The sequence below is a fragment of the Corvus kubaryi genome, unplaced genomic scaffold, assembly GCF_017639235.1.
Source record: "Corvus kubaryi isolate FWS band 111438036 unplaced genomic scaffold, C.kubaryi_AGA036_p1.0 37387, whole genome shotgun sequence".
NCBI classification, from domain to species: Eukaryota; Metazoa; Chordata; class Aves; order Passeriformes; family Corvidae; genus Corvus; species Corvus kubaryi.
Window position 1 is genome coordinate 15,584,372 of NW_024581129.1, and position 24,656 is coordinate 15,609,027.

General features: G+C 42.8%; 1 protein-coding gene across 4 annotated transcripts in view; it reads right to left on the reverse strand.

The window, feature by feature from the left end:
- Positions 1-24,031, reverse strand: part of IFT140 (intraflagellar transport 140) — a 101,880-nt gene extending 77,849 nt beyond the window's left edge. For 2 of the 4 annotated variants that reach the window (XM_042037439.1, XM_042037437.1), the window contains exons 1-10: positions 23,847-23,929; positions 20,959-21,034; positions 18,512-18,687; positions 17,129-17,350; positions 13,625-13,746; positions 12,821-12,963; positions 8,966-9,141; positions 5,536-5,627; positions 4,298-4,404; positions 2,976-3,121 (exon numbers count right to left, since the gene is read on the reverse strand). In XM_042037439.1, the coding sequence (XP_041893373.1) occupies positions 2,976-3,121; positions 4,298-4,404; positions 5,536-5,627; positions 8,966-9,141; positions 12,821-12,963; positions 13,625-13,746; positions 17,129-17,350; positions 18,512-18,658 (1,155 nt within the window). In that variant the 5' untranslated portion in view covers positions 18,659-18,687; positions 20,959-21,034; positions 23,847-23,929. Of the gene's footprint in view, positions 1-2,975; positions 3,122-4,297; positions 4,405-5,535; positions 5,628-8,965; positions 9,142-12,820; positions 12,964-13,624; positions 13,747-17,128; positions 17,351-18,511; positions 18,688-20,958; positions 21,035-23,105; positions 23,286-23,846 lie in introns of those variants that run through there. The other 2 variants (XM_042037438.1, XM_042037440.1) reach the window with 2 other exon arrangements.
- Positions 24,032-24,656: the final 625 nt, after the last annotated feature.

The window sequence follows — 24,656 nt, forward strand, 5'->3', positions numbered from 1 at the left end:
AGTTAAGAAAGATAGGGGGAGAGCGGGACCAACAGGGAAAATGGAAACTCCCCAACGGGAGACAGTTACTTAATAAGCCCTTACTAGGAAGATATTAGAAGATATACATCAGAAGACTCATTGGGGTACTTAGGCCTTGTGTGATCACTTTTTAAGGAATGATGGGTGCATTGGGATCTTTGGATTGGCAAAACAAGTAACTGAAAGGTGTGTAACTTGCCAAAAAGTAAATAAGAAAGTTATGAGAAAAACAACACCAGGGGGCTGTGAATTGGCTACACGGCCATTCCAAAGCATCCAAGTGGATTTTACAGAACTTCCTCAAGTGCAGACATGGAAATTTTTATTAGTAATAGTAGATTGCTTGACTCATTGGGTGGAGGCTATCCCAGCTGTTAGAGCTACAGCTTACACAGTGTCAAAAATCCTCTTGGAACATATCATCCCTAGGTATGGGATGGTCAACAAGATTGACTCAGACAGGGGAGCACACTACATCTAAAGTAATACAGCAAATAACTCAGGCTCTAAGAATACAATGGAAGTTGCATACCCCATGGCACCCTTGAGTTCACCTACCCATGAGTTCGGGTAGGATAGAGAGAATGAACCAAACTCTAAAAGAGACCTTAACTAAACTGATGATTGAAACAAAGATGTCATGGGTAAAGTGTCTGCCTTTGGCATTATTAAGGATCCGAACACAACCTAGATCAGACTTGGGGGTATTTCCTTATGAAATGATGTTCAGATTGCCTTTTCTGACTACCTAAGAAGAAGGAGAAGCAAGTGTTAAAAAGTATATCACTACTATTGCACAGACCCTAGAAAGCTCACAGGTAAAAGGATTGATTTTTGCTTGGTTGACTTTGTCGATTTTGTCCCCTAATAACATTTTAAAACCTCACAAGAGGAGCGGGCTTCGTTTCTGACACCGAATATCCAATCTGAACCTCCCCTGGCACAGCTTGAGCCCATTTCCTCTCCTCCTGTCCCTTGCTCCCTGGGAGCAGAGCCTGGCTTCCTCCCAGTTGCACCCTCCTGTCAGGGAGTTGTGGAGAGTGGGAAGGTTCCCCCTGAGCCTCCTTTTCTCCAGGCTGGGCCCCCCCAGCTCCCTCAGCTTCTTGTCATCAGACTTGTGCTTCAGACTCTTCCCCTCAGCTCTGTTGCCCTTTTCTACACATGGAGAATGATTTAAGAAACAAGCTATTTTGTCCAGGGGTTTTTTGTTTGTTTTTCTGTTTAAGGACCCTTGGCTACAATTAAGGGGATACTATACTGTGGAACTGAGCTAGAAAGCATTTCCCACCCCAGCTCTTTCGAAGCCATCAGATCAGGTTGAATAAAGATAAGGTTCGCATGGAATCAAATGAAGTCATTGCTGCCCTCTGTCCTCACCCTGGTAAACACGTTAAGTTCTGACTTTTTCATGGGAAAATAAGAAAAGGCTTTTACAGGATTACCAGAAGATTTCACATGTAACAATTTTTTATATATTTTAAAAATTTTTTTTTGGAGTGCAGGATTTAAAATAATCTAGATTATAATTATAGCTATAGATAGATATATAGATATAATTATAATCTAGATAAAATGTCCATAATTAAAGACATCTTGATGAGATAAATCATGATTGCTGATGATTGTTGGACAATGCTTTTGTTTATGCTCCCAAACACTGGGAACAACGCACTATTTCTGGACAGTGCTCCATATCCTGTTATCTGGAAAAGGCTTGAATAGTAAAGCTGACTATATCCCCTGTATCTCTTCCCTTCCCTCAATTTATTAGTAGATGTATGAGATACTTACAGCACACATTATTTCCTATATCCTGGACCTTTTGTTACCGAAGCTTGTTAATAAAACACTTGGATTCTCCATTTTCACAGCACTTCTGTTTTAACATTTTAAGTAGGATGGTGTTACAGACCCTTACTCTATATCAACACAGAGCAAGCAAATGCCATTGCTCTTTAAATACTTTCCACTCTTATGAGAAAACAGAATATAAAATTATATAAAATTTAAAAAAAAATATATATATATAAAATATAAAACAGCAAATATAAAATTACTTTCTCTTGAAAGTCACCAGACATATTTGATTTTCTTTCCTTATAAAAAATAATGGGGATTGTTCTCACGTATGAAGCACAGCAACAGAATGATGTAAAGTATAACAGAAACACTCAAAAATTGAAAACACTTAATAATACGGTATAAAACCCAACAACCAAAGATGCTGGAGAACCTTAAGCACAAGCTTTGCCTTTTAGCAGAATGCTGGTGGCAAAAAAAGAAGCTGTTCATTAATATAAAACTTTTAAAATTTAAATTTATGATTGTTACACTCAGCATTTCTGTTCTGTGTATATCAAAATGCTATTAGGTGTAGAATGACAGTGTTTAACCTCATTGTGACAAATGAAAATATTCCAAATAAATAAAAATGCTGCATCCTGACATTTAACAGACAATATGTTAAAATATATAACATTCCCTTCTAGATGGCACCTCTCACCAAAGAATATTTGGTTGTAAATACACCTTTTTAGTTTTACAGCTACCAGTGAGATTAAACTTTACATTGAGAAAGTAACAAATAGAAAAAAAATTATTAATGAATAAAATCATTCATTTAGTCAGATTTTCTATTTTAGTAAATTTATGTAAAATTGACATTCCTGATAATCTTTTTCTTCCAGAAAATAATTTCAGAAAGCTGAATCCAAAGGGTTTGCCAATGAGCCTTATGATGGAGAGACTAGCTACAAACAGGGAGTATTTCTGCCCATTTCAATTTTTAAAGCTACTTGATTCTCAGGGGTTTTCCTCCTACTTCTGAAGGAGGACCAGCCTCTGCTGGAATACATATCTAAATGATAGAGATCGTGTCCATCTGTTTCACACAGACGGTCTGTTCATGTAAGGTTTGTGAAGTCCCACTAACATTCACCGAGGCTCTTTCTTACCTTTATCTGAGTGACATTTCCTTCAAGTTCTGTAGATGCCTGGAACTTCCACTTCTTGCCCTCCAAAGCCCATGTGCTCTGATCAGATCCTGTTGCTTTGTTCCACATTGCTACTCTCCCTTTGCTAGTTCCAGCTGCCAAGAGACCTGCCATTCACAAACATTTCAGGCATTTCATCTTGGACTTCAGAAAAACAAATGCACATCAGACAGTGTAGCAGGCAGCGAACTCTGGTTGCCGGGTACAAAGAAGCCACCTTCCAGCAGCAGCATTTCTTGCCTGACTGCAAACCAGCATCCCAGTCCTGTACTGGAGAACTTTTCTGGAGAAACAATGGGGGAAGTTCCATGTGGCAAGGTGCATCTTCTAAGCTACCAGATGAAGTTATTTTTTAAATGTATCAGCTAATTACTTCATTTTAATCTTTTCTTAGAATACAGAACTATTGAATATCCTGAGCTGGAAGAGACCCCAAGGGTCATCCAGTCCAGCTCCGGGCCCTGCACAGGACAGTCCCAGGAATCCCAGCATGTGCCTGAGAGTGTTGTCCAAACACTCCTTCACCTCTGGCAGCCTTGGGGTCGTCCCCACTTCCCTGTTCAGTGCCCAACCACCCTCTGGGGGAAGAACCTTTTCCTGATATCCAGTCTAACCTTGCCCTGGCTGGACACAGCTATGGCTGTTCCCTCGGGTCCCCCCACTGTTCACAGAAACCAGAGATCAGATCTGCCCCTTGTGAGGAAGCTGCCCAATGGACAGTCCCCTCAGTCTCCTCCAGGATGAACAAACCAAGTGACCTCAGCTGTTCCTCCTATGGCTTGCGTCTATTTTTAAATAGCTGGTCACCTTGGGCAACCGACCACTGAAAACCATTCCAGCAGACATCAGCTGTGCCTATGCTGGCAAACAAGGTGGTGCCCAGGAGTAGCTCTGTAGAAAGGATCTGTTGTAAGGACCTGGCATCCACACGATACATGCTGCTAAGTTCTATTTTGCATTAGCTGTAGTACAGGCTTGTAGACTGAATGCCCAAAAAACGTTGAAGTGCGTTACGTGAACTCCAGGGGTACTTGTATCAAAGGGAATCCAGCTCGTGTGCCATGAGACAACTCCACAGTGGGTCCAAGTGTAGTTGAATATCTAACGATCTTCCTGCACCTTTAAAGGCACATTTCTGATCCAAACTAAAATCTTCTACATCGCATACTACCACCGAGATCCTCAGTCACAAGACAAACATACTGAAATGATTATAGGGCATGGAAGGCTGAGGTTTGGAAAGGCTTAGGAGCAGAGATCACAGCCGCCAGGTTATTTCTCACCTTTAGCACTGCAGTAAGACACACAGTTAATACATTCTCCCCCCTCAAAGCCAAATTGCACATCTAGGGAGAGCACATAGTTCTCATCTCGATCCAAATCCCAGAACCTAAGGCACACAAAACAAGAGTGTTAACAATGCTTTTCTTTCCAGGTGTCTTGCCAAACACAGTCAATAGGACGCTGTACATGGCATTAATTTACTACTTCCATAATACCTAGATAATTTAATTTTTAAGATTAAATTGTCAGCAGCTGTCTCTGTAGTGTGAATTTCTTAACAACCTCCTTCCTTTTCCTTTGACTTTTTAATCTGGAGCATGTTTAGGGATATTCTCCAATGAAGAAAGAAGTCAGAAGCAAGCGCAGCTTTAAGAAAAAAAGAAAAAGGTGAGGGCTAGTTGCAATTTTCTTCATCTCTAATTATGCTTCCTCCTCTATTTTAAGACTATTCCTTGGTTAGCCAGTAGTCCTTTGGATTCCAGGTTTATTTCCTAGAGCTAAATATTGCCATGAAATTATTTCTTCTCGATACTTGGTTTTTATTGCATTCTCACAAAATTAACAAAAGATTCTGTCTGATAGTAGCAGACAGAGGTTCAATAAAGGGAGCTACTGATATTAATGGAACACTCCCACCCTCCCAAAAGGTTAGAGGAAACAGGTAGAGCAGGTCATAGTAAAGACAAGGAAGAAAAGATTGCAAAAAGGTAAAACTACAGAACACAGTTACATAACAGCATGGCAAAGCAACATACTTTAAAGGCCTAGGGACAGAAGTAATTGAAATACTTGTCTTATATTACAGTAACAGAAATGTCCTGAAAAGTAAGCACTTTTTTTCTGGTTGCTGATGCTATAAGTATCCTAAGGATCAGACAGTAACATTAGCAAGAACAGCAAAGGGGCTGTATTCATGCAAAACCCCCAAATGGATTTGTTTTCCGAAGAAATCAGTAACAGCACTCAAGGAAGGAACAGATTTGGGTAGCACTGCCTGACAAAATAAAATACCTAGAAAGAAAGCATGTCATACCAAATTAGTTTCTGTCCTTGAGAAAACAATTTTCCATTTCATTTCTCTACTTATTCTAACAAACAAAATTAGGAAATATTGGGAGTTTTTCATTATTGGCAAAAAATACCCCAACCAATATTTCAGCAAAATATTCAGTTCATTGCAGACCATAACTTTCAGCTGGCCATTCTCAGGGGCAGCCAGAACAACTTTCATTCTTACCTGATGACTGTCTCACCTAGTGCTGTAACAACCAGGCTATGGTCTATTAAAATAATGTCTGCAGAATGACCAGTCTTCCCACTCAACTTCACCTGTTAACCATAAGCAAATAAATAAATTTACAGAAGGTGGGAGGAACATGCTGAAGGACAGTAAGCATCTGAACTGCATCATTTGGCTAAAAAGTAAAAATATAAAAATAACTAGACCTTTCTGTCAATTCAGACAGACATATTCAGACAGTGAATTCAGACAAATCAGACAGTGATCACCACAAAATGCATCAAGACTGCAATGTATAAATTTAATAAAAGAAACCTTGTAATGGGTTAATTAAGTAGATAAGGAGCAGTATTTTACTCTTGCACTAGATCTTCTCCTAGAATTTAATAAAGATTTCTTTAAAATGTGAAATACCAAATCTTACTTCTAGTCAAACATAAGTAATGATCAATAAGAAGTGGACACTCCTGTAATACACAAGTGTCCAGTCTTTTTCTGTCTTGGATAAAAAGAAAAAAAAAACCATCTTAGGAAAGTGAAGGTTTGGGGTCTACCCACAAGCAGCATTTTGTAATAGCTAGGGCAGGGTGTGAGCTTTTCCTCTTTAATTTCCTCTTCTAATTTCTGGAGATCCTCTGTCAGTCTTTCCAGTGAGGAGACACAGGCCCGTAGCGGGCTGGGGATAGTTTCTTCATCTATCTGGGGTTGGGTAACCAAATTGTCCATGTTTTGTTCTCCTTCCTTCCATGGCATCACTCCCAATGAGTTGACATATGACACCGGCACACCCTGTAGGAATTTCTGCCATATGTTTTGCATACACTGGATGTTGTCTGGATTAGTAGGGAATTGCTTGTTATTTGAAAATATTATCTCCATCACAGCTAATTCTCTCAGGTACCAGATAGCTTGCTCCATGGTGTTCCACTTGTCTCAGTGCACTAAAAGGTCATCTTTCCAAGGAAACCTTTCCCTCACATTTGACAGGAGTTGCGTCCAGAGGCTGAGAATTTCTGGTCTTTTCCCGATCCCCTGGTCAATACTTGCATCCCAGGACATGGATCCCAGTTGCAAAGTGTCACTACCATCTAATTTCATATAATGGGCCATGATAGCCCAGCATCAGAGCAGCTGGATCACTGGAGCCTCACCTGACTGGAGGCTGAAATCTCTCCACGTCTCACAGCTCACTCAGGGATAGGGATCAGGTGATTATCTCTGACCCTGCCTCCTCCTCCTGTTGTGAGGGCTCGGCTTCCTCTTCATTACTCACTACATGAACTGATTTGGTCTTGGATTTCTTCTTCTGAATACGGGCAACTGCTCCTAGCACAGGTTGTTCTTGTGGTTCAGCTGCAAGTTTGAATGGCCATGGTGCCTGTTGCTCTGCTTTCCTCCTCCTCCCTCTGAGGGTGCTGTATATAAACAAGCAGTGTCCAATAAATAGTATCCAGGGTCCAGCACATTTCATAACTTCACACAACTGCCACAGCAATTTTCTTTCAAACATCCTGCCATTTTTATCAGGGCCCTGATAGTTGTTCAGGGGTGAACTTCCAAACCAGGAGTAGAATACTCTTTCAAAATCTGCCCATTTTCTCCCACATGCCACACCACTAATGACTGTCCATCCCGGGACACGTCTCTGGACAACTTCCCAAGAAATCTCTGTCCTGAATCTTAACATGGTGTAGACTGTACAGAGGAGACATAGCCACATCAATGAGGGCATGCTTCCCTTAACATCCAAAGAGAATTCAAAATTCTCAAAAGCTGTTGTAACAGACCTGAAGGAGGAGACGAGGATAAAAGGCTGGGAAAAATCATCCTTTCCCCCACAGGCTGGGTATGATTATTAATGAATCCTCAGAGGTAGCAGGCAAGGCCAGGACAGAACAACACTGAATACACATCACAAATGACCTCCATTGCCTTTGATATTATCACGTCATAAACTGATATCACAGAGTACAGCAATCTTGATCCTTCTCCCTACTTTGAAAGAGATCACCGTGGTGGATACAGAGCGCATATGAGGGAGTATATACAGGGTTAGGTATCACACCCACATGAACAGACCAAGCAACACTGGAACCAGGGAGTTCTCTACCTAAAACACAAATGGTTAGATCAAAGTTATCTCAAGCCCCTTGAGCCTTACCTTGGGCACCAATTAAATGTGGTGGTTTAACACTAGCAAAAAATTAAACTCCAAATAAGCCATGGCCCTTCTCCTGCCCCTTCTGGAAGGGAGGGACACAAGCAGAGACTATGGGCTGAGATAATTTACTGAAAGCAAAAGGTAATGGAATAAGAAACACACAGTAACAACAGCAATATGAATTTTTAAAAATATCCTAAAACAGAAGGTGTTCTACCCACAAAAAATTAGTTTTATGCAGCTGCTGAGACAACACCAAAATGGTGGATGCTCCCCATAGGTTGCACCCATGTGACTTCCCCAGGTTCCCACACACCGTCGCAAACAAAGGCGGTATGGCAAGAGGCTTCCTCCTGCCCCCTCAGGCCAAGACAACAAAAAACAATGGCAAACAGACCCCCCAAAAGCTGGGTCATCCAAGACGGGTCGCACTGCAGCTCTGCTGGGCTCAGTTCCACACAAGTGCCTGCACCGTTGCTTCTAGCGTTCCACCGTACTGGGGGTTGATCCTGCAGGTCGCTGCCACTTCACTGCAATTCTGCTGCACTTGTTTTGGCTTGGCTTGGCTTGGCTTGGCTTGGCTTGGCTTGGCTTGGCTGGAATGGGCTTGGCTGGACTGGGCTAGGCTGGGCTCCCTTTGGCTGGACTGGGAGCCTCCCCCCTGGTGCTGCCATTCAGCTCATGTCAGTTCTGTGTTCTGCTGCTTTCCTTTCAGCACCATGTCCACAGCTGCATCTCAGAGAAAATGGGAGAGGGTGGATGGCAGAGGCGGAAGACAGAATCCGTAGGGCTGATGCCGACAACCTTCCCATGAGAGAGAGCAAGGCAGAATGGTTCCCGCTTCTGGGGTGTGCACAGTTTCTCCCCAAAACCAGTGATGATATAGGTGGCATAGAATAACAACGTAGCCGCATCTACACACTGCTAAGCTCCGCCCCCTCTGCAACCAGAACAACTGGAATTTCCAATTTTTCTCTAATTCACTAAGAAACTGAAATTAAGTGTAAAAGGATTAAGATAGAGTCAAACTGAAAAAAAATTATGAAAAAACAGGAAGACAAGATGAAAACCATCTTTCCAAGTTCAGTAACTCATCACTCTATTCCACTTTTAGATGAGCTATTTTTGCTTCTTCATCAAGGTATTATCTGAGAAACAAAAATGAGAGTTGATTCATTTGAAATCAACATTGTGATAACCAAAAAAACCCAAGAAATACTTATAAAGAATAAATATTGCAACTTTACCCTGTAGTATGACTCTTACCTTCATAAGCTCTTCTGCCTCTCCATTGGGAGAAACTGCATGTAAGGACAACTGCAGATTCTCTGTTATTACAAGTAAAACATCTCTTTCCTCTAGCAACAGGAGCTTTCGAACCAGACTGTCTGTGGACAATACGTGCCTTGTCTTCCCTTTCTCATTTACATAGTGCACAGAACCTGTAGCACAAATAAACAAGGTGCAGATTTTAGTCAACAGCTTTTAGCTACAAAAGTCAAAGTTGATGCTTTCTACCTTAATAAAACATTCCTCAAGTGCTGAAAAGGTAAAAACAAAGATTCTTTCATTTTCTAGTTTGCCTCAGGATAGAGACTACAATAGCTGACCAGAGCAATAAACCAAAGTGCATTTTTCCCCATTTAGAAAATCCAAAGGGGAATAATCTAAATAATTTTAAACTGCAAGTAAACTTTCTGTATGAATGATAGCTTCTGAAATCTTCAGCCTTAGAAAAAAATCTGTGAAAGAAGAATGGCAGCTAATAATTGGTTCAATTTACAGCAGAGTTTAGTTTTACAGCAGAAAACTGTGGACCTGAAGTTCTTCACTGTTTAGGAAACACTGCACCACACACCAAATTCAGATTGAATCCATAATTTCACTGGCAAATGGGACAGTGTTTTTCTAAGAACACCGACAACAGCAACTAACGCACATATCAAGATTTTAAAAGCCATTATCATTTCATTAAGTTGTACTACTCTATGTATCATAGAATCACAGAATCATGAAGGTTGGAAAAGACCTCCAAAATCATCAAGTCCAACCTTTGATCAAGTACCACCACACCCACTAAACCATATCATGAAGTGCCACATCTAGTAGTTTTTGAACACTTCCTGTGATGGTGACTCCACCACTGCCCTGGGCAGCCCATTCCAATGTTTAAACCTTTCCTCTGACAAAATTCCTCCTGATGTCCAGTCTGGTCTCCTCTGTCACAACCTGAGGCTATTTCCTCTTGTCCTGTCCTCATTCCCTGGGAGCAGAGCCCTATCCGCAGCCCCCTCCTGTCAGGGAGTTGTGGAGAGCCAGAAGGTGCCCCCTGAGCCTCCTTTTCTCCAAGCCCCCCAGCTTCCTCAGCTGCTCCTTATCAGACTTGTGCTTCAGATCCTTCCCCAGCTCCATTCCCTTCTCTGGACACGCTCCAGCCCCTCAATGTCTGTCTTGTTGTGAGAACCCCAGAACTGACCTCAGGACTGGAGGTGCCTCAGCAGTGTCCAGCACAGGAGATGGTCACTGCCCTGGGCCTGTGGCCACACTATGGCTGATCCAAGCCAGGTGCCATTGACCTTCTTGCCCACCTGGGTACACCTGGCTCAGGTTCAGCTGCTGTCACCAGCCCCCCCGGTGCCTTTCCTGCTGCGTACTTTCCAGCCACTCTCACCCATGTGTAGAGCACTTCATGGGGTTGTTGTCACACAAGTGCAGCACGTGGTTTTGCCTTACTGAACCTCATACAATGGCCTTGGCCCATTGCATGCATGGGTTTAGGCAGTGAAACCCCCCTACAAGCAGTACAGTTGCTTGCAAGTGGTATTACAAAAATCACCCAAACCAATGTCATCAAAATCTGACAGATCTCAAGCCATATCCACATAATTTCTTAGCAAATCACGGTATTATAGAAGGGTGACATTTTACACCACTGCAAATCAAAAAAACTATGAAATTAAGTAGCATCTTACCCCAAAAGCTTAAGCAGAAAACACAAGTGTGTAAGAATGAACATTAAGGATTCGCACTAAAACGTTGTACCCAAAAGATATGATCTAAAAGAATGTTTAAATTTCCAAAACTCTTGCAAATATATTACCATCCCCTACATTCCAGCTATATAAAAAAAAAATCCAAGTCCTGCCCCATTGCTTTATTTTCTCCCTGAAATAAAACACTGCATAGATATCTTCATCTTGTTAAATCACAGAACAGTTTGGGTTTTAAGGCACTTTTAAAACTAATCTCTTTCTAACCCTCTTGCCGAGGCAGGGACACCTTCCACTATCCCAGGTTGCTCCAAACCCTGTCCAGCCTGGCCTTGGACACTGCCAGGATAGGCCACAGCTTCTCTGGGCACCCTGTGCCAGGGCCTCCCCACCCTCACAGGGAACAATTCCTTCCCAATATCCCATCCAGCCCTGCTGGCAGTAGGAAGCCATTCACCCTTGTCTTGTCCCTCCATCCCTTGTCCCCAGTCCCTCTGCAGCTCTTCTGGAGCCCCTTTAGGCCCTGCAAGGGGCTCTGAGCTCTCCCTGGAGCCTTCTCCTCTCCAGGTGAACACCCCCAGCTCTCCCAGCCTGGCTCCAGAGCAGAGGGGCTCCAGCCCTTGGAGCATCTCCATGGCCTTCTCTGGACTCATTCCAACAGCTCCATGTCATTCCTGTGTTGAGAACCCAAGAGTTGGAGGCAGCTCTGCAGGTGGGGTCTCACCTGAGTGGGGCAGAGGGGCAGAATCCCCCCCTCCCCTGCTGCCCATACTGTGGGATCGGCCCAGCACACAGCAGGGTTTCTGGGTGCCAGTGCACACAGCTGAGGCATGTCCACTTCCCACTCACCAGCAGCCCCAAGTCCTTCTCAGGACGTTTGGGAGTTACAGCAGATCACTAACTAGATAAAGAACTGAGTCTGAAATACATATGCCCAAACCAACCTAAGCAATGAGACTGCTCACAGGGAACAGTCCGTGTCATTTGATTGAAATTTGAGAAGTTTAACAAGGAGGCCCAAACCAAAGACAGCACCCGCAGGACACAGAGCCTGTCCCTAGATGGGGCCCTGCACCACAACAGTGGCATTGAAGGTGAGGATGGAACGGGCACAGCTTCTCAGAGCTTCTCTCCTTTTACCTTTACGAAGTGCCCTGTGTCCATTTTCCATTTAAATGGTTCCTTTCTAGTAAAGAGGCTTGTAATTCACACATCAAAAGAAGGTATAGTCTACTGCTCTGCAAACCAACCACACAGCTGGCCCATGCCACTCCTGCAAGCTGTGCTGGTGCTGTACTGCTGTAAACAAGGGGTGTCAGTTTTGGTAAAACACTAAGTCAAATTATAACTGAACTGCAGAACCAGCATAACTGAAATGTTTTCAGAGCAGTTAACACTTGAATCAAGAGGAGTACCTGCCAGAAAAACCCATTATGCAACTTCTCACACACATTCTGGCTCCAGTTCAGAGAGAGCAAGTTACAGAGATGGCATCATGCAAAGAATTGGGGTGGGAAGAAAATTAGCTTAGAGCAAACTAGTACCCAGAAGATTAAAGGGATAGGAAAAGACAGGGAAGAGTAAAAGTCAAGGAAAAGGAAAATGCAGAGAAGAAACAGAGAGAAAACTAACAAAACAGATTCTCAGACTTTTTTTGCTCTGTAAGACTGAAGCATCATTTCAAAGCATGAGAAAAAAAGTGAAAAGCAAATTCAGAATTTATTTTAAGAGGTATGTTTTAGCAGAATTTGCCTATTTATAGAAAAAAGAACCCAAAACATATGCATTATTTTGAAGCTTTGCACAAAAGCTGATTTTATCTACACTTATGTGTTAGAGATTGTTTTCCTCATACTCACTTCTTCAGGAACCTGACTAACCCAGCACCTCTGGTGTCCTTGTGAACAAGACCACCCTGAAGATGGTAAGATTTCAATAATTTTATTCATTTCTTACTAAACATTCTACAACTCCTATGAATACTCAACCCCATTGAATATATGAATGTGATGGATATATGAATATACCCCAGATGTAGGATATATGAAAACAAGACTATCATGCACTGAGCTATTTTGAAGCTCTAAGGAAACAACTTCCCAGCCAAATGGAAAAGTGGTTTTGCTCTTACCATCTGTCATAGTGATAAAGAAGGAGAGTCCTTCCTGGACTGCTGTTTTCAGATGTGGTCCCATTCCAGCTTTCTTCCAGTTAAACATATCCAAGGCTTTCTCATCACCACTCACAGCCGCTTTTGCCAGTTGCACAAAGTCCCTGCAAAGAGAGATACTTCATCCCCAATTCTTTTCATAATAGAGTAGTTTCAGTCTCAAAGAATGGAGGAGTAGTTAATAAAGCATATTGTATAAAGAGAATAAAAATATTTCCTACACTGATTGAAAAAAGGGCAAACTCGAAAAGATATCAAACAAAATTTTAATATTAGCATTCATTTGCATTATTTCACCTTTTTTTTCCATATGCATCACTATTTTTACAGAGATGTGAAACAGAAAAGCCCAGACAAGGAAAACTCTTCTTTTTTATTACAGCTGCTTCCTATTTCTTGATTGGAGAGGAAAGAAATAACAATGTTTAAGAACTGACTTTTAATGTAATTGGTTTTGACAATAATATAATTGTGTTTCCAGTGTGTTTACCGCTTTCCACAACCAGCAATATTGCTAATTAGAAGAACTAAGACAGAAGAGTCAACAGCAACAGACAGAAGATGTGGACAAGAGGAAGATCTGCTGCTGCACACAGGACACAGAGCCAGCTACCAGAGTGGAAAAAGAGCTTGGAAATAAAGGGCAGTTAGGAGAAAAACGTTTTTTTATATATTTAAAAATAGCGCGTCTGTGGGTAGGATTTTCTTTCTGTGGAACAAGACAAAGACCTGGTCTAGCAGAGCTCTGCCGGGGCCAATACTCACTCGCCCGGAGGGGGTGGCCGAAAGACACAGTGACACAAGCATTTCCCATACTCCTGCTTAACCAGGGCAGGACCCTGGACTCTGCCTCGATGGTCCATTTTCCACAGAAACAAGACACCGTGCTAGAAAAAGACAAGTTAATTCATTACCCTTTGCACACAGATGAGAATCCAGACTCCAGCTACTCATAGCACATAAAAATAAACGTTTTATTGACAGAGCAACGCCCTTCCTTTCGTTTAGTTGACACATACAATTACTCCCACTTAAAACTAAGCCACAGGGAATCAAAGTTATCTTTAATACTATATTATATGCTTACTTAAAATCAAATTATCTAAAAAAAGCTTATTGGTCCTATCCATTTTTTGTTAGATTGCACTGCCAGAGCAATTAAGGAAACAGTCTTGGTTTTCTTCTGCAAGTAGCAGATGTAAATATTTGTTTTGATAATGTCCTTTCCATGTTTTTTCTTGCAAATAGTCTGATATCTTATCGTTTAGCAATTGAAATAAAAGACAGTAGAGCATATGCATCCCTCAGTAAGTGCATATAACACTGATGTAGATGAGCACAAGTATATGACCAGACACGTGAAGTCACAGGATGCAGAAAGACTAAGGGCAGAATTTCTGAATTTCTGGAGCTTTCCTCCTCTTTCAGAGCAGACATTCAAGTATTTGCTTTTAGAAAAAGAATCTAGTAACTACACTAATCATAGATGTTAAAGAAAGGAAGTCTGGTTAGCTAATTAACTCAACAGTGGTCAACACAGGCCAGCCCTCGAGCCTGGCACAGGTGCTGACATAACTCACACCCTGCAGTGCCAGCTCAGGAGCAACAAACCCCTGGTAACTGGAAAGAATTCCAACAAACTGACTTACACTACATCCCCACAGTTGGAATGCTAAGGTGATTATTGTTGTTGTTGTTATGCTAGTGCTTATGAAACCAAATTGTATTTGGGAACCTTCCATGTAAGCACGACATGAAAAAACCCAGCAACAATTTTCAATATCAAGTTCAATCTCATTTTATTTTACTAAGATAGACAACAATAAAGCGGTATTCGAATTTGCTCTTTTTTTATTTATTGTTTTCAATGAAGTCTTGTCCTCCTAGAAGTGAAAAACTGGTAGCAGTGGTCACTTATTCTTTCCAATTCTAACTAGAAACCACACAAGATGCAGCCGAGGCCTTCCAAGGTAACATTTCCTTCTTTTTTCCCTAAGATTCAACATTCTAACTTCTTTTCAGCAGTAAGATGGCAATAGTTATACCATCCAAAACTGTTTATTAAGTGCAATATGTCTTGCAGCTTAAAGAATGCCACTTAGCTGTGCAACTGTGACACTGCTGTACTCCTGTCCCAAGAGGACCCTTGCAGTTCGTAAAATGCTTGCTCATTACCTCTGAAAATCACAGGATCCTATGAAGTTGTTGGTTCCTCCTCTCACTCTTCCATCAGCTTTATATGTCACCAATTTCCAAGGATCCCGACTAAAACCACCTGCACAATTTATAAGCTGGAGGAAAAGCTTGCAGCTTTCTAAAGCTGCTGACCTTCCTTCCACCTCGTTCTAGATATTCCAGCCTGTATCCTGATAACCTACTTGCAAACTCAATTCTTAGTTTGGAACACATGAGATTGGAAATAAAAAAGGCTCACTACCTCTCCTAAGTGTCACTGGAAAAGACGTAGAACTGGTCTGTTTTCAAATGATATTTTTAAATTACACAGGACATTGACCTTATCATCTATCTAAATGTCCTTTCCAAGTGGAGATAGTCTCTGATTCCATCCTGTACCTTCCCAATTATTTTTAAAAACCCAAAGCTTTAGCTCCTTGGTATGAAAGCTACTTGCCCTAAAAATAGGCCTTCATTATAGAAAGCACCTAGATCCTTTATGTGATCAAAACATGGAAATCATCCATGTTATTTTACTTAAAACAAATTAAGAGCTTCTGATTTTCACAGCATCCTATTCCAACTTTATGAAGCTATTTTCAAATAATTTTCTTGCATTTCAGGATGCACGATGACAGAAATCCTAGTGAAGACAGAATCATAGAATATGCTCAGATAGAAGTGACTCACACAGATCATCCAGTCCAACTCCTGGCCCTGCACAGACACCCCAACAATCCCACCCTGTGCCTGAGAGCATTGTCCAAAGGCTCCTGGAGCTCTGGCAGCCTTGCAGCTCTGACCATTCCCTGGGGAGCCTTTCCAGTGTCCAACCATCCTCTGGGTAAAAGAGAAACCAAATCAGGGTCCAAATATTTATCTTGTTTCTAAAGGTTTTCCTCTAGTAGGAGCAGAACATGATCCTGGCAGCACTCACCTAATGGAAGTTTCCTCAATATAAACCCTCATGGGGAAAACATTAAAAATAAACTTATAAACTATTGGAAAAGATGGAAGAAATTAAGCATATCTGTGCTGCACCTCAGACCATACCACAGTGACACTGGTTTGAAACTAATTTGAAAAGAACTTTGTTCATAAATGTAAGCTCTGACTACATTAATGTATTGTCTCATGATTAAGGCTTCAGCTACACTGAGATGTGTCCATCTTTTGCCTGGGCAGAACTTTCTCTTTTCTAACAAAGAAGATGATAAATTCTTTTTTTACTCAATTTTACTCAATTTTGAATTTCTGCATTTCTGTCAAATGCAGCAGCAGAACTTTACAAACAATGAATTAAAATCATATTTTCCTCTGATTTTTATAGAATAAGAATTCTGACATATAGGTAAGAGCAGAACTGAAATTCTTGGGCAAGCTCAAGTTTGTATCAGGGAAAATACAGAAAAAAACACCTTTTTTTTTCTTCATTTGCGACTCAAAAACTGGCAAAATCAGAATCTTCTACGAATACTTAATCCTGAATATTCAATAGCTACTTTCTCACTTCACTATATAAAAGGGCAACCAGCTCATCAAGAAATAGAGTGTCACATTTCCCAATACAATCACTTTGATACAATTTTAAGTCATTAATAAAACCAGAAAAAGAGAGATTAGCATGGGTTTCCTGTATTCAAGTGAGCACTGCTTTGCACTCACTATAGATGAATATATTGTAACTGGAATTTGTCTCTCAACATCTAGGCTTTATTCCTGAGTTTTCCATAAAAGTTGTGCATGGACAGGAGCAAAAGAATTCAAATTGTCTATACCTCAATTACTCCATCCATTAAATAGGCTTAAACCTTCATCAACACTCAGCACTCACTGAGATTAGACACACTTTTATTTAAAGAAAAATTGTAGAATAGCAATTCTTTAATTGTAGAATTATATTGTAGAAACATTTAAAACACTAAGATTTGATTTTACCCCCTAACAGTTTTAATTTGTACCTAATGAAAGGAAATTCCTCTCCCACACAACTCTTCCTTCCCCATGGATCTCCATTCCATGATCCTTTCCCATTACAGAGCTTCGAAGACTGTGTTCCACATCAAACACGTGCAGGGCATTTCAGCTACTCACCCCATCCCCAGACACGAGGCAGGTACCACTTGTACTCCAGCTCAGGACTGTGATTTTGGCGCTGTGATTTGGGGGTACAGTGTGCTGCTCCTTGTCTTGTTTGTTCAGTATCAGAACTTCTCCTGTCTCCCATCCTGATGCCAGAATGGGTCTGGAAGGGTGCCAGGCAAGTACTGTGACCTGAAAGCTTCTCTCAACATGGGAATCAGACACATGTTCTCCCTGTAAACAGAAATCTGTGTGAACTCAGTCCAATGGAAAATCAGCAGCCAAACCTTCAGATTCACAGCCCAGTCAATATCAAGCTTTCTCTCCTGTATAAAGGATGTAAGAAGGCTTCGAGCACATTTCAAGGTAAAAAGAAATTCCAGCTATTGAAAAAGAATAAAGCACATCACAAAGGACACAGAATAATCTAATACTTCAACAACTCTTAAAGGCAAATCCTCCCTTGGGCACAGTTCACAAGAATATTTCACGTGAATCATTTAACCTCTCTATGTATTTATTTTTCCATCTGTAAAACTTGGATGACAATTTTTCAGAATACACTTTGAAAAGTACACATTTTATAGGCTACCTCATATTAACAGACTTACATGTTTCAGTAAGTCTGCTGCTAGATACCTTGTAGTGCTACTTCCCCAAAAATTTTGAAAACCAAAGTCTTACTTCTTTTGCATACTCTTTTACATGAGAGCCTTGTGTATCTACAGGCAGAAACTGTACTAGGAAGCAACCAACTCAAAAGGAACAAGCCGAGTCCAACAAATCAGTTCAGTTTCCAAGTGGTGGAATGATTTGTTTAATTTCCATTTCTTAGTATGTTCTATTCACTTAAGAGTTAAAAAGCAGCAGTGGCATGTGTTCATTTACTTATAGGCCTGAAATTCTCACACTGTGAGAAGCAAAAAGCAAATCAGTAACCATCACAAACAAGACTTACAGGCTGTAGACATCAAATTTCAAAGGAAAGGTCAATTTAATTTATTAAGGCCTTTTTAAAAATACATATAATGAGTGGCTGATGAATCTGTCATGTTCTAGATAGCACAGGACATAGACAGTAATTAAATTCTAGAGAGAGAGATTTAAGGAGGATAAGTAAGCCTGCAAAAATAGAGATTAAAAATGTGAAGTTTTAAATTAGGACATGATAAAGGTTGCTGAGAGAAGCTGTGACTTCTCACACACCTCTCACATCTCTGGAAGTGTTCAAGGCCAGGTTGGATGGGGCTTGGAGCAGCCTGGGACAGTGGAAGGTGTCCCTGCCCATGGCAGGGGGTTGAAACAAGATGGTCTTTAAGGTCCCTTCCAACCCAAACTGTCCTGTGATTCTGTGACTCTGTATTGAGACCAAAAGCAAAGTTGCTGATTTTTCACCTGTTCCAGGTAGATATCCACACAGCCCCCAGCTGCTGTGCTGATAGAAGCAACTGCCAGGAGTGGATGAAGTGGGTGCCATGCTATATGGGAAGGGGAGGCAACAGAATCAGGAGCATCTGTTCGATGATCCACATACACAGCCATAACAACAGGAGCTGTCACAGACTGCACACCTGTATAAGGAAAAAAAACATCTCTAACAGGTATGCTTATATGCTTATGTAGATAATACATATACGCTACATATATGCTAAATTATATTTAATTTATGCACTATATATAATGATATGTAGGGTTAAAACATAGGGGGAAAATAAAACTACAGCATCATCTTATTACACATACTACATAGACATGAGAAAGGTCAGAGTGGTATTTTTTTTAAAAAATTCAGAAACATTGAGCCTCATACTCTGTAGATTCACAGTGTGCATAGCACGGTACCAGTCTCTCACCAGTGGCTTGTGCTGGCCTACTTCAGAGGACTTTGAAAAAATTCAGAATTTACCAGAAAGTTACTTCCAGTACTTCACATCCAAAGATGTTAATTAATACACAGACAGAACACTTTTGTGTTGTAAAGTCTCATGTCTGGGCTTTCAAAGAGAGTTTCAACTGTTGCCACTACTTCGGAGCTTGTACTGTTGAAATCACACAGGATTAGTTCAAATCACACTATCTGCTACTTACATTGGAACTGTTACCAGCATTTGAATGAAAATAGTTAAGTGCTGATGTTGTACACAGAAGAACACGAGAACAAAACCCTTTCCAGAGTTGTGCGTCAGAAATGGAGGGTGGCACTAATGATCTGTAATAATTTATACACAGAGGTGGTCTTTGGGATTTGCATCATGAGATCCAACCGGCTCGCTTTCAAAAGAAAAACAGACGGAGCAAAACACCTTCAATTACTAGCAAATAATCACAGTCACAGTGTTCAGTGGGTCAACTGTTCCAACCTCCCTGCTCACACAGGGTCTTCCCAGATCACATGGCATAGGATTGTGTCCAGACAATTCTGGGATATCCCTGATGAGGGAGACTTCACATCCTCTCAGGGCAGCCTGTTCAGCACTCAGTCATCCACACAGTAAAGAAGTTCTTCCTCATATTTAGATGAAACTTCCTGTGTTCTAGTTTCTGCCCATTGCCTCTTGTCCCATTGATGGGCCCCACGGAGCAGAGCCTTGTCCATTCTCTGAGCCCTCCCTGCAGACACTGACAGACATGGATGAGGTCCCCTCTCAGCCATCTCTTCGCGAGGCCCAAGAGGCCCAGCTCCCAGAACCAGACACAGTGCTCCAGATGTGCCTCACCAGGGCTGAACGGAGGGGCAGGACCCCTTCCCTGATCCACTGGCAATGCCTTTCCTCACACACCCCAGGATCTGCCATCTTGGCCCCAGGGCATATGGCTTGTCAAGGACAGCTGGCGACCCCCAGGTCCTTCTCTGCAGGGCTGCTGTCTAGCAGGGCAGCCCCCAGCCTGGACTGGGGCATGGGGTTACTCCTCCCCAGGTACAGAACCCTGCCAAGACCTGGTGAAAAACAAAACCCCCCAAAAAACAACACAAACAAACACACACATACAAAAAAACCCCAACCCAAGCATGAAATGTTTAACACTCCTGTGACATTTAAGGGGAAGAGACTTTTTCTTCTGCACAGCTAAACGATGAGTTCAGAACCCACAGGCACACATACATGCACAGCAGTGAGACTTGCCTAAGCCACCAGGATGTAAAATGGGCATGAACAGACTTTTCTTTTAAGGCCTCTTTTCTTTAAATCTTCTGTCAGCACCTAAAATAACTAATTTGCTGGGCACTTTATTTAGAAAGGTGGGCAACCCTGTTCAGTAAGTTGGCCGTTCTGTACCTTGCCTCTGACACATACAAAGAATAACATCAGCCACGAGACATGAGAGCAGACACAAGAGCAGTCAGCCTAAGGACAAACAATTTCATCTTTCAACAAGATCCACTCACCTTTATCCTCATAATCCTTCAAAATCCTCAGCATTCTCAAAGTGGCATAGCATGGGTCTAGTTTTATTGCCATGCAAAAACCCCAAAATTTAGAGTGTTTTTCTTCTTGATTTCATGTATTTTAAAAGTTTTCTTACATCTCCAGTTCTGTTCCAGAGTTCTGTGCCCATAGTACTACTTTACTCCTTATTTTATCTGTTTCATTTTCCTCTAACAGAGGAAGGATTTAGTCCATATTTGACTATAAGCTTTATACACGCTCAAAATTTGAAATATTAAAGAATTTCACTTCAGATTAAAATAAAAATATAAGATGCCTAAATGAAAACAAAACCACATTTCATATGAAATAACAGTTTTATCACACAAGCTATACAGCTGTAATACCTTCTCTATAGCAACCACTTTCTGCTTTTAAGTGCTCCTTGCATCTCTAGTCAGAAATATTACTTACTATTATTCAGATATTTCAGTCCCCTTCAATGACAGAAATAAGTTTACCAAGCTTCCAAATTGCATCTCTTGATCAGCTTTGGGAATTAAGAGACAGCAAGAAAAAATTTTCAGTCAATACTGTGTGTATTTAAAATGGCAGACTGGCAGTTCCTAAAACAAGATTCAGTGATATTGTCACGTAAATTACGGACAACCCCTGATATAAAATACTCTTCACCATCACAGTAACTACACAGAATTGTGCAGCAGACTGCTACACACAAATAAATAAATGGCTTACATAAGTGGATTACTCAGTGGTATAAAAATAATTAAACCAACATTCATTTTCTTGCTGTGATCTTGGGAATTCATTATTCACATGTTTACTGCTAGCTCATGTATTTACACTGTAGCTTTGACAGCTGCCTCTTCAAAACAAGTCTTCAAAGAAAGAAAAAGAAAACCAAGTAACACTGCCTCTACAAACTATTCTGGCATTGCACGTTCTATTTTTTCAAGGTTTAAAAAAATAGAATTTCTGCAGAAGTTAACCATTTTGTGGCTTGAAGTAGAACATGGCCAAGCCCCCATACCCGATCTCAATAATTAAATTAGATACATCTGACAGACACTTTTGAAACAGCCCACAGGCAATTCTTAAAAATGGTTAGAGCTCATGGAATCACAGCATGGTTTGGGTTGGAAGGGACTTTTAAAGTGCATGTCATTCCACTCCCTGCCATGGGCAGGGACACCTTCCACTAGCCCAGGTTGTTCCAAGCCCCATCCAACCTGGCCTTGGACACTGCCAGGGCTGGGGCAGCCACAGCTTCTCCAGGCACCCTGTGCCAGGGCCTTCCCCCCCCACCACCCCCGCAAGTAAAACTTTTCTTCCTTATGCCTAAACTAAACCTAACATGTGCCAGTTTAAACCATTAGCCCTTCATCCTGTCAGTACAGGCCCTCATAAGAAGTCTCTCTCCACCTTTCTTATAAGCCTCCGTTAAGTTCTTTTTAAGACAACTTCCCTGTCCAACCATTCAGGAGCCACCCTGACAGTCACTCTTGCACTGCCTGTGCTGGGACCGAGGCCCTGCGCAGCTACACTCCCACACCCACACAGCCAGACCAAGTTTCCTTACCAGCTCAACTCTAGGTTTCCCATAGAAGCCTCAGACATCTGGATCCTTGAAACAATTTAATTTTGGTCCAATAACAAAATTACAGCTTGAGCTGGTACGTCCAGCTGTGGAACCTCAAACAAAGGAACTTTTACAGCCTTTCAGTCTAAGGGCAGGAAAGTCTGGGGGTCGTCAGCTGCTGCTGAGTGTCTCTGAGTGTCCCTCACCTGGCTGGGCCACAGGGCTCCATGTCCTTTGTTATGCAAAGGGTCGGCAGTTCACATCCTCTTGCTCTGGCCACCCAAAGCTCAACCTGCAGCTTGCACTGTAACTGCACCCTGAGCTGCCGGCACTGGCACTGAATGGATTCCTAAAATACTAGAAGGCCGCAATGAGGCGTTCACAGAACCTTCTCTTCTCCAGGCTAAATACCCACAGACCTTCAGCCTGTCTCCAGAGTAGAGGGGCTCCAGATCTTGGAGCATGTCTGTGGCCTCCTCTGGACTCACTCCACCAGTTCCACATCCTTTCTATGCTGGAGCCCCAGAGCTGGAGATACACCTGGGGTCTCACCTGAGCAGGGCAGAGAGGCAGAATTTCCCCCTTCCCTGCTGCCTATGCTGTGGGGATGAGCCCAGGACATGGGGGTATCTGGGCTGCCAGTGTGCATTGCCAGGTCATTTCCAGTCTTTCATCCACCAGTACCCCAAGTCCTTCTCCTCAGGGCTGCTCTCAATCTGTTCATCCTTCAGACTATACTAGTAATGAAGATTGCCCCAACCCGGTGTAGAACTTTGCATGTGGCCTTGTTGCACTTCATGAGGTTCGCAGAGTTGAACAGTACAGACAACATTAACGACTGCAAATGACAGCAGAGAGCCAGAACACGCGCACATATTTCACAAAACAATCATCAACATTCAGGGGGAAAAAAAGATGCTATTCTGTCTTTGGGGAAAATTCTTAAAAAACTGCTTTTATATTCTGTCACAACGTTATCAGTACATTTAAGCGAGACTGATAGCAACTTGGTTTGCTGTACCTGTGGAGCTGTGGACTCATCAGCCCCCCAGTCACCAGACACATAGTGAAATGGGATCTCTGTCCGAGTTGCCTTAACAAGACTCTGACAAGACTCAACAGTTACCAAAGCAAAAGCAGAGGTTTTCCTTTAATCCCTACCTATAAGAAATGTTGCCTTTAAAGTCTGCAATTGTTTAAAATAGCCAGACCCAGAAAAAAAAGTAATACAAAACTGATCTGTGCTACAAAAAGATGGTTTATGACTATGTACTGTCTTTTCTAACTTGTAAAATAGATAAAGTAAAAACCCTGTTGAATCCTGCACCCGCACAGAGGGAGAAGGAGTGGGGAGCCTGTGCCAGGCCGAGCCCAGGCTGCTGCTGCCATGGGGCAGCTCCTGGAGTGGAGCGCACTCCGCGTGGGTTCCTCGTCCGGGCCGTGACCGCCACTCGCCGGCACAGAACAAGGGGCTCCACGAACTCCCCGGCTTCGAGAGGGCAAACACGCGGGCAACGCCGCCACGTTCGCGCCGGGGGGCAGATTCGGCGGCCCCCGCCCCAGCTCCCACCGCCCGCGGGCAGCAGCTCAAGCGCCCCTCACTTCCGGCTGACCGCGATCGATCCCGTTGCTGCGGGCCAGGCCCAGACACAATCACGGAGAGCCGGCCGACACCCCACGGGCTGCTGCGGGCAGAGCCCGCCGCCCGCTCTCCCCCGCCCGTGGGCAGCGCCCGCCGCCCGCTCTCCCGCCCCGCGCTCACCGCCCGCGCCGCAGGCCGCACTCGCTCCGCGATGCTTTGCGTTACCCCGACAACGGGGCGAGCCCCGAGCGGAAACTGCCGAGGAGTGACGGGAAGGGCCGAAGCCGCCCGGCGGCACACGGAGAGTGGCGGAAAGTGCCGAGCGCGGTGGTGCCGCGGGTCCCGGTGAGTGGTGGCTGCTGCGCTGGGGTCCCAGAGTCGTCTCCAGGGCTTGGTGGATTGACCTGCGAGGAACTTTTTCTATCGCAGGTGATGGATTGTGCCGCCGCCCCGAGAATCGAGATCCTTCCCCAAACTCCTCCGGCCCCCAACGCTATCAAGTACCTGCCGTGACAGAGCTCAACCCAGCTGAACCTCCGTGAGATAGAAACGCATATCGTAACCATATGTAATTGTACGGCCCGGAGCTCAGCGGCTCTTTTAGAGTTTTGGGGGCAAAAGTTTTTAACTTAATGACCAAGTTTTTCTAGTAACATCTAAATGAAGACAACCCGTAAAGCCCTCCTACCACCCTGTGCCTCCTCAGCACCCCACCTACAACCTATGTCAGGTACAGCCCAGCTCCATTCTCAGCTCTTGGTCCCACTGGGCCTGCAGCCAGCCCTAACAGCCAAGTCTGCCTAACACCTTCAAAAGGGTTGAAAAAATTCAAGATCAAATCCTCACAGCACTGTCCTGTCCACAGTCATTTGTAATTCCTCTGAAGTCACAACACTTCTATGCAAGCAGATGAAAAGCAGCCACACCTGGTACAGCTATGACAAGCAGCTCCTGCATGCTCTGAGATTGACTGGCCATGTGTAATGTGTA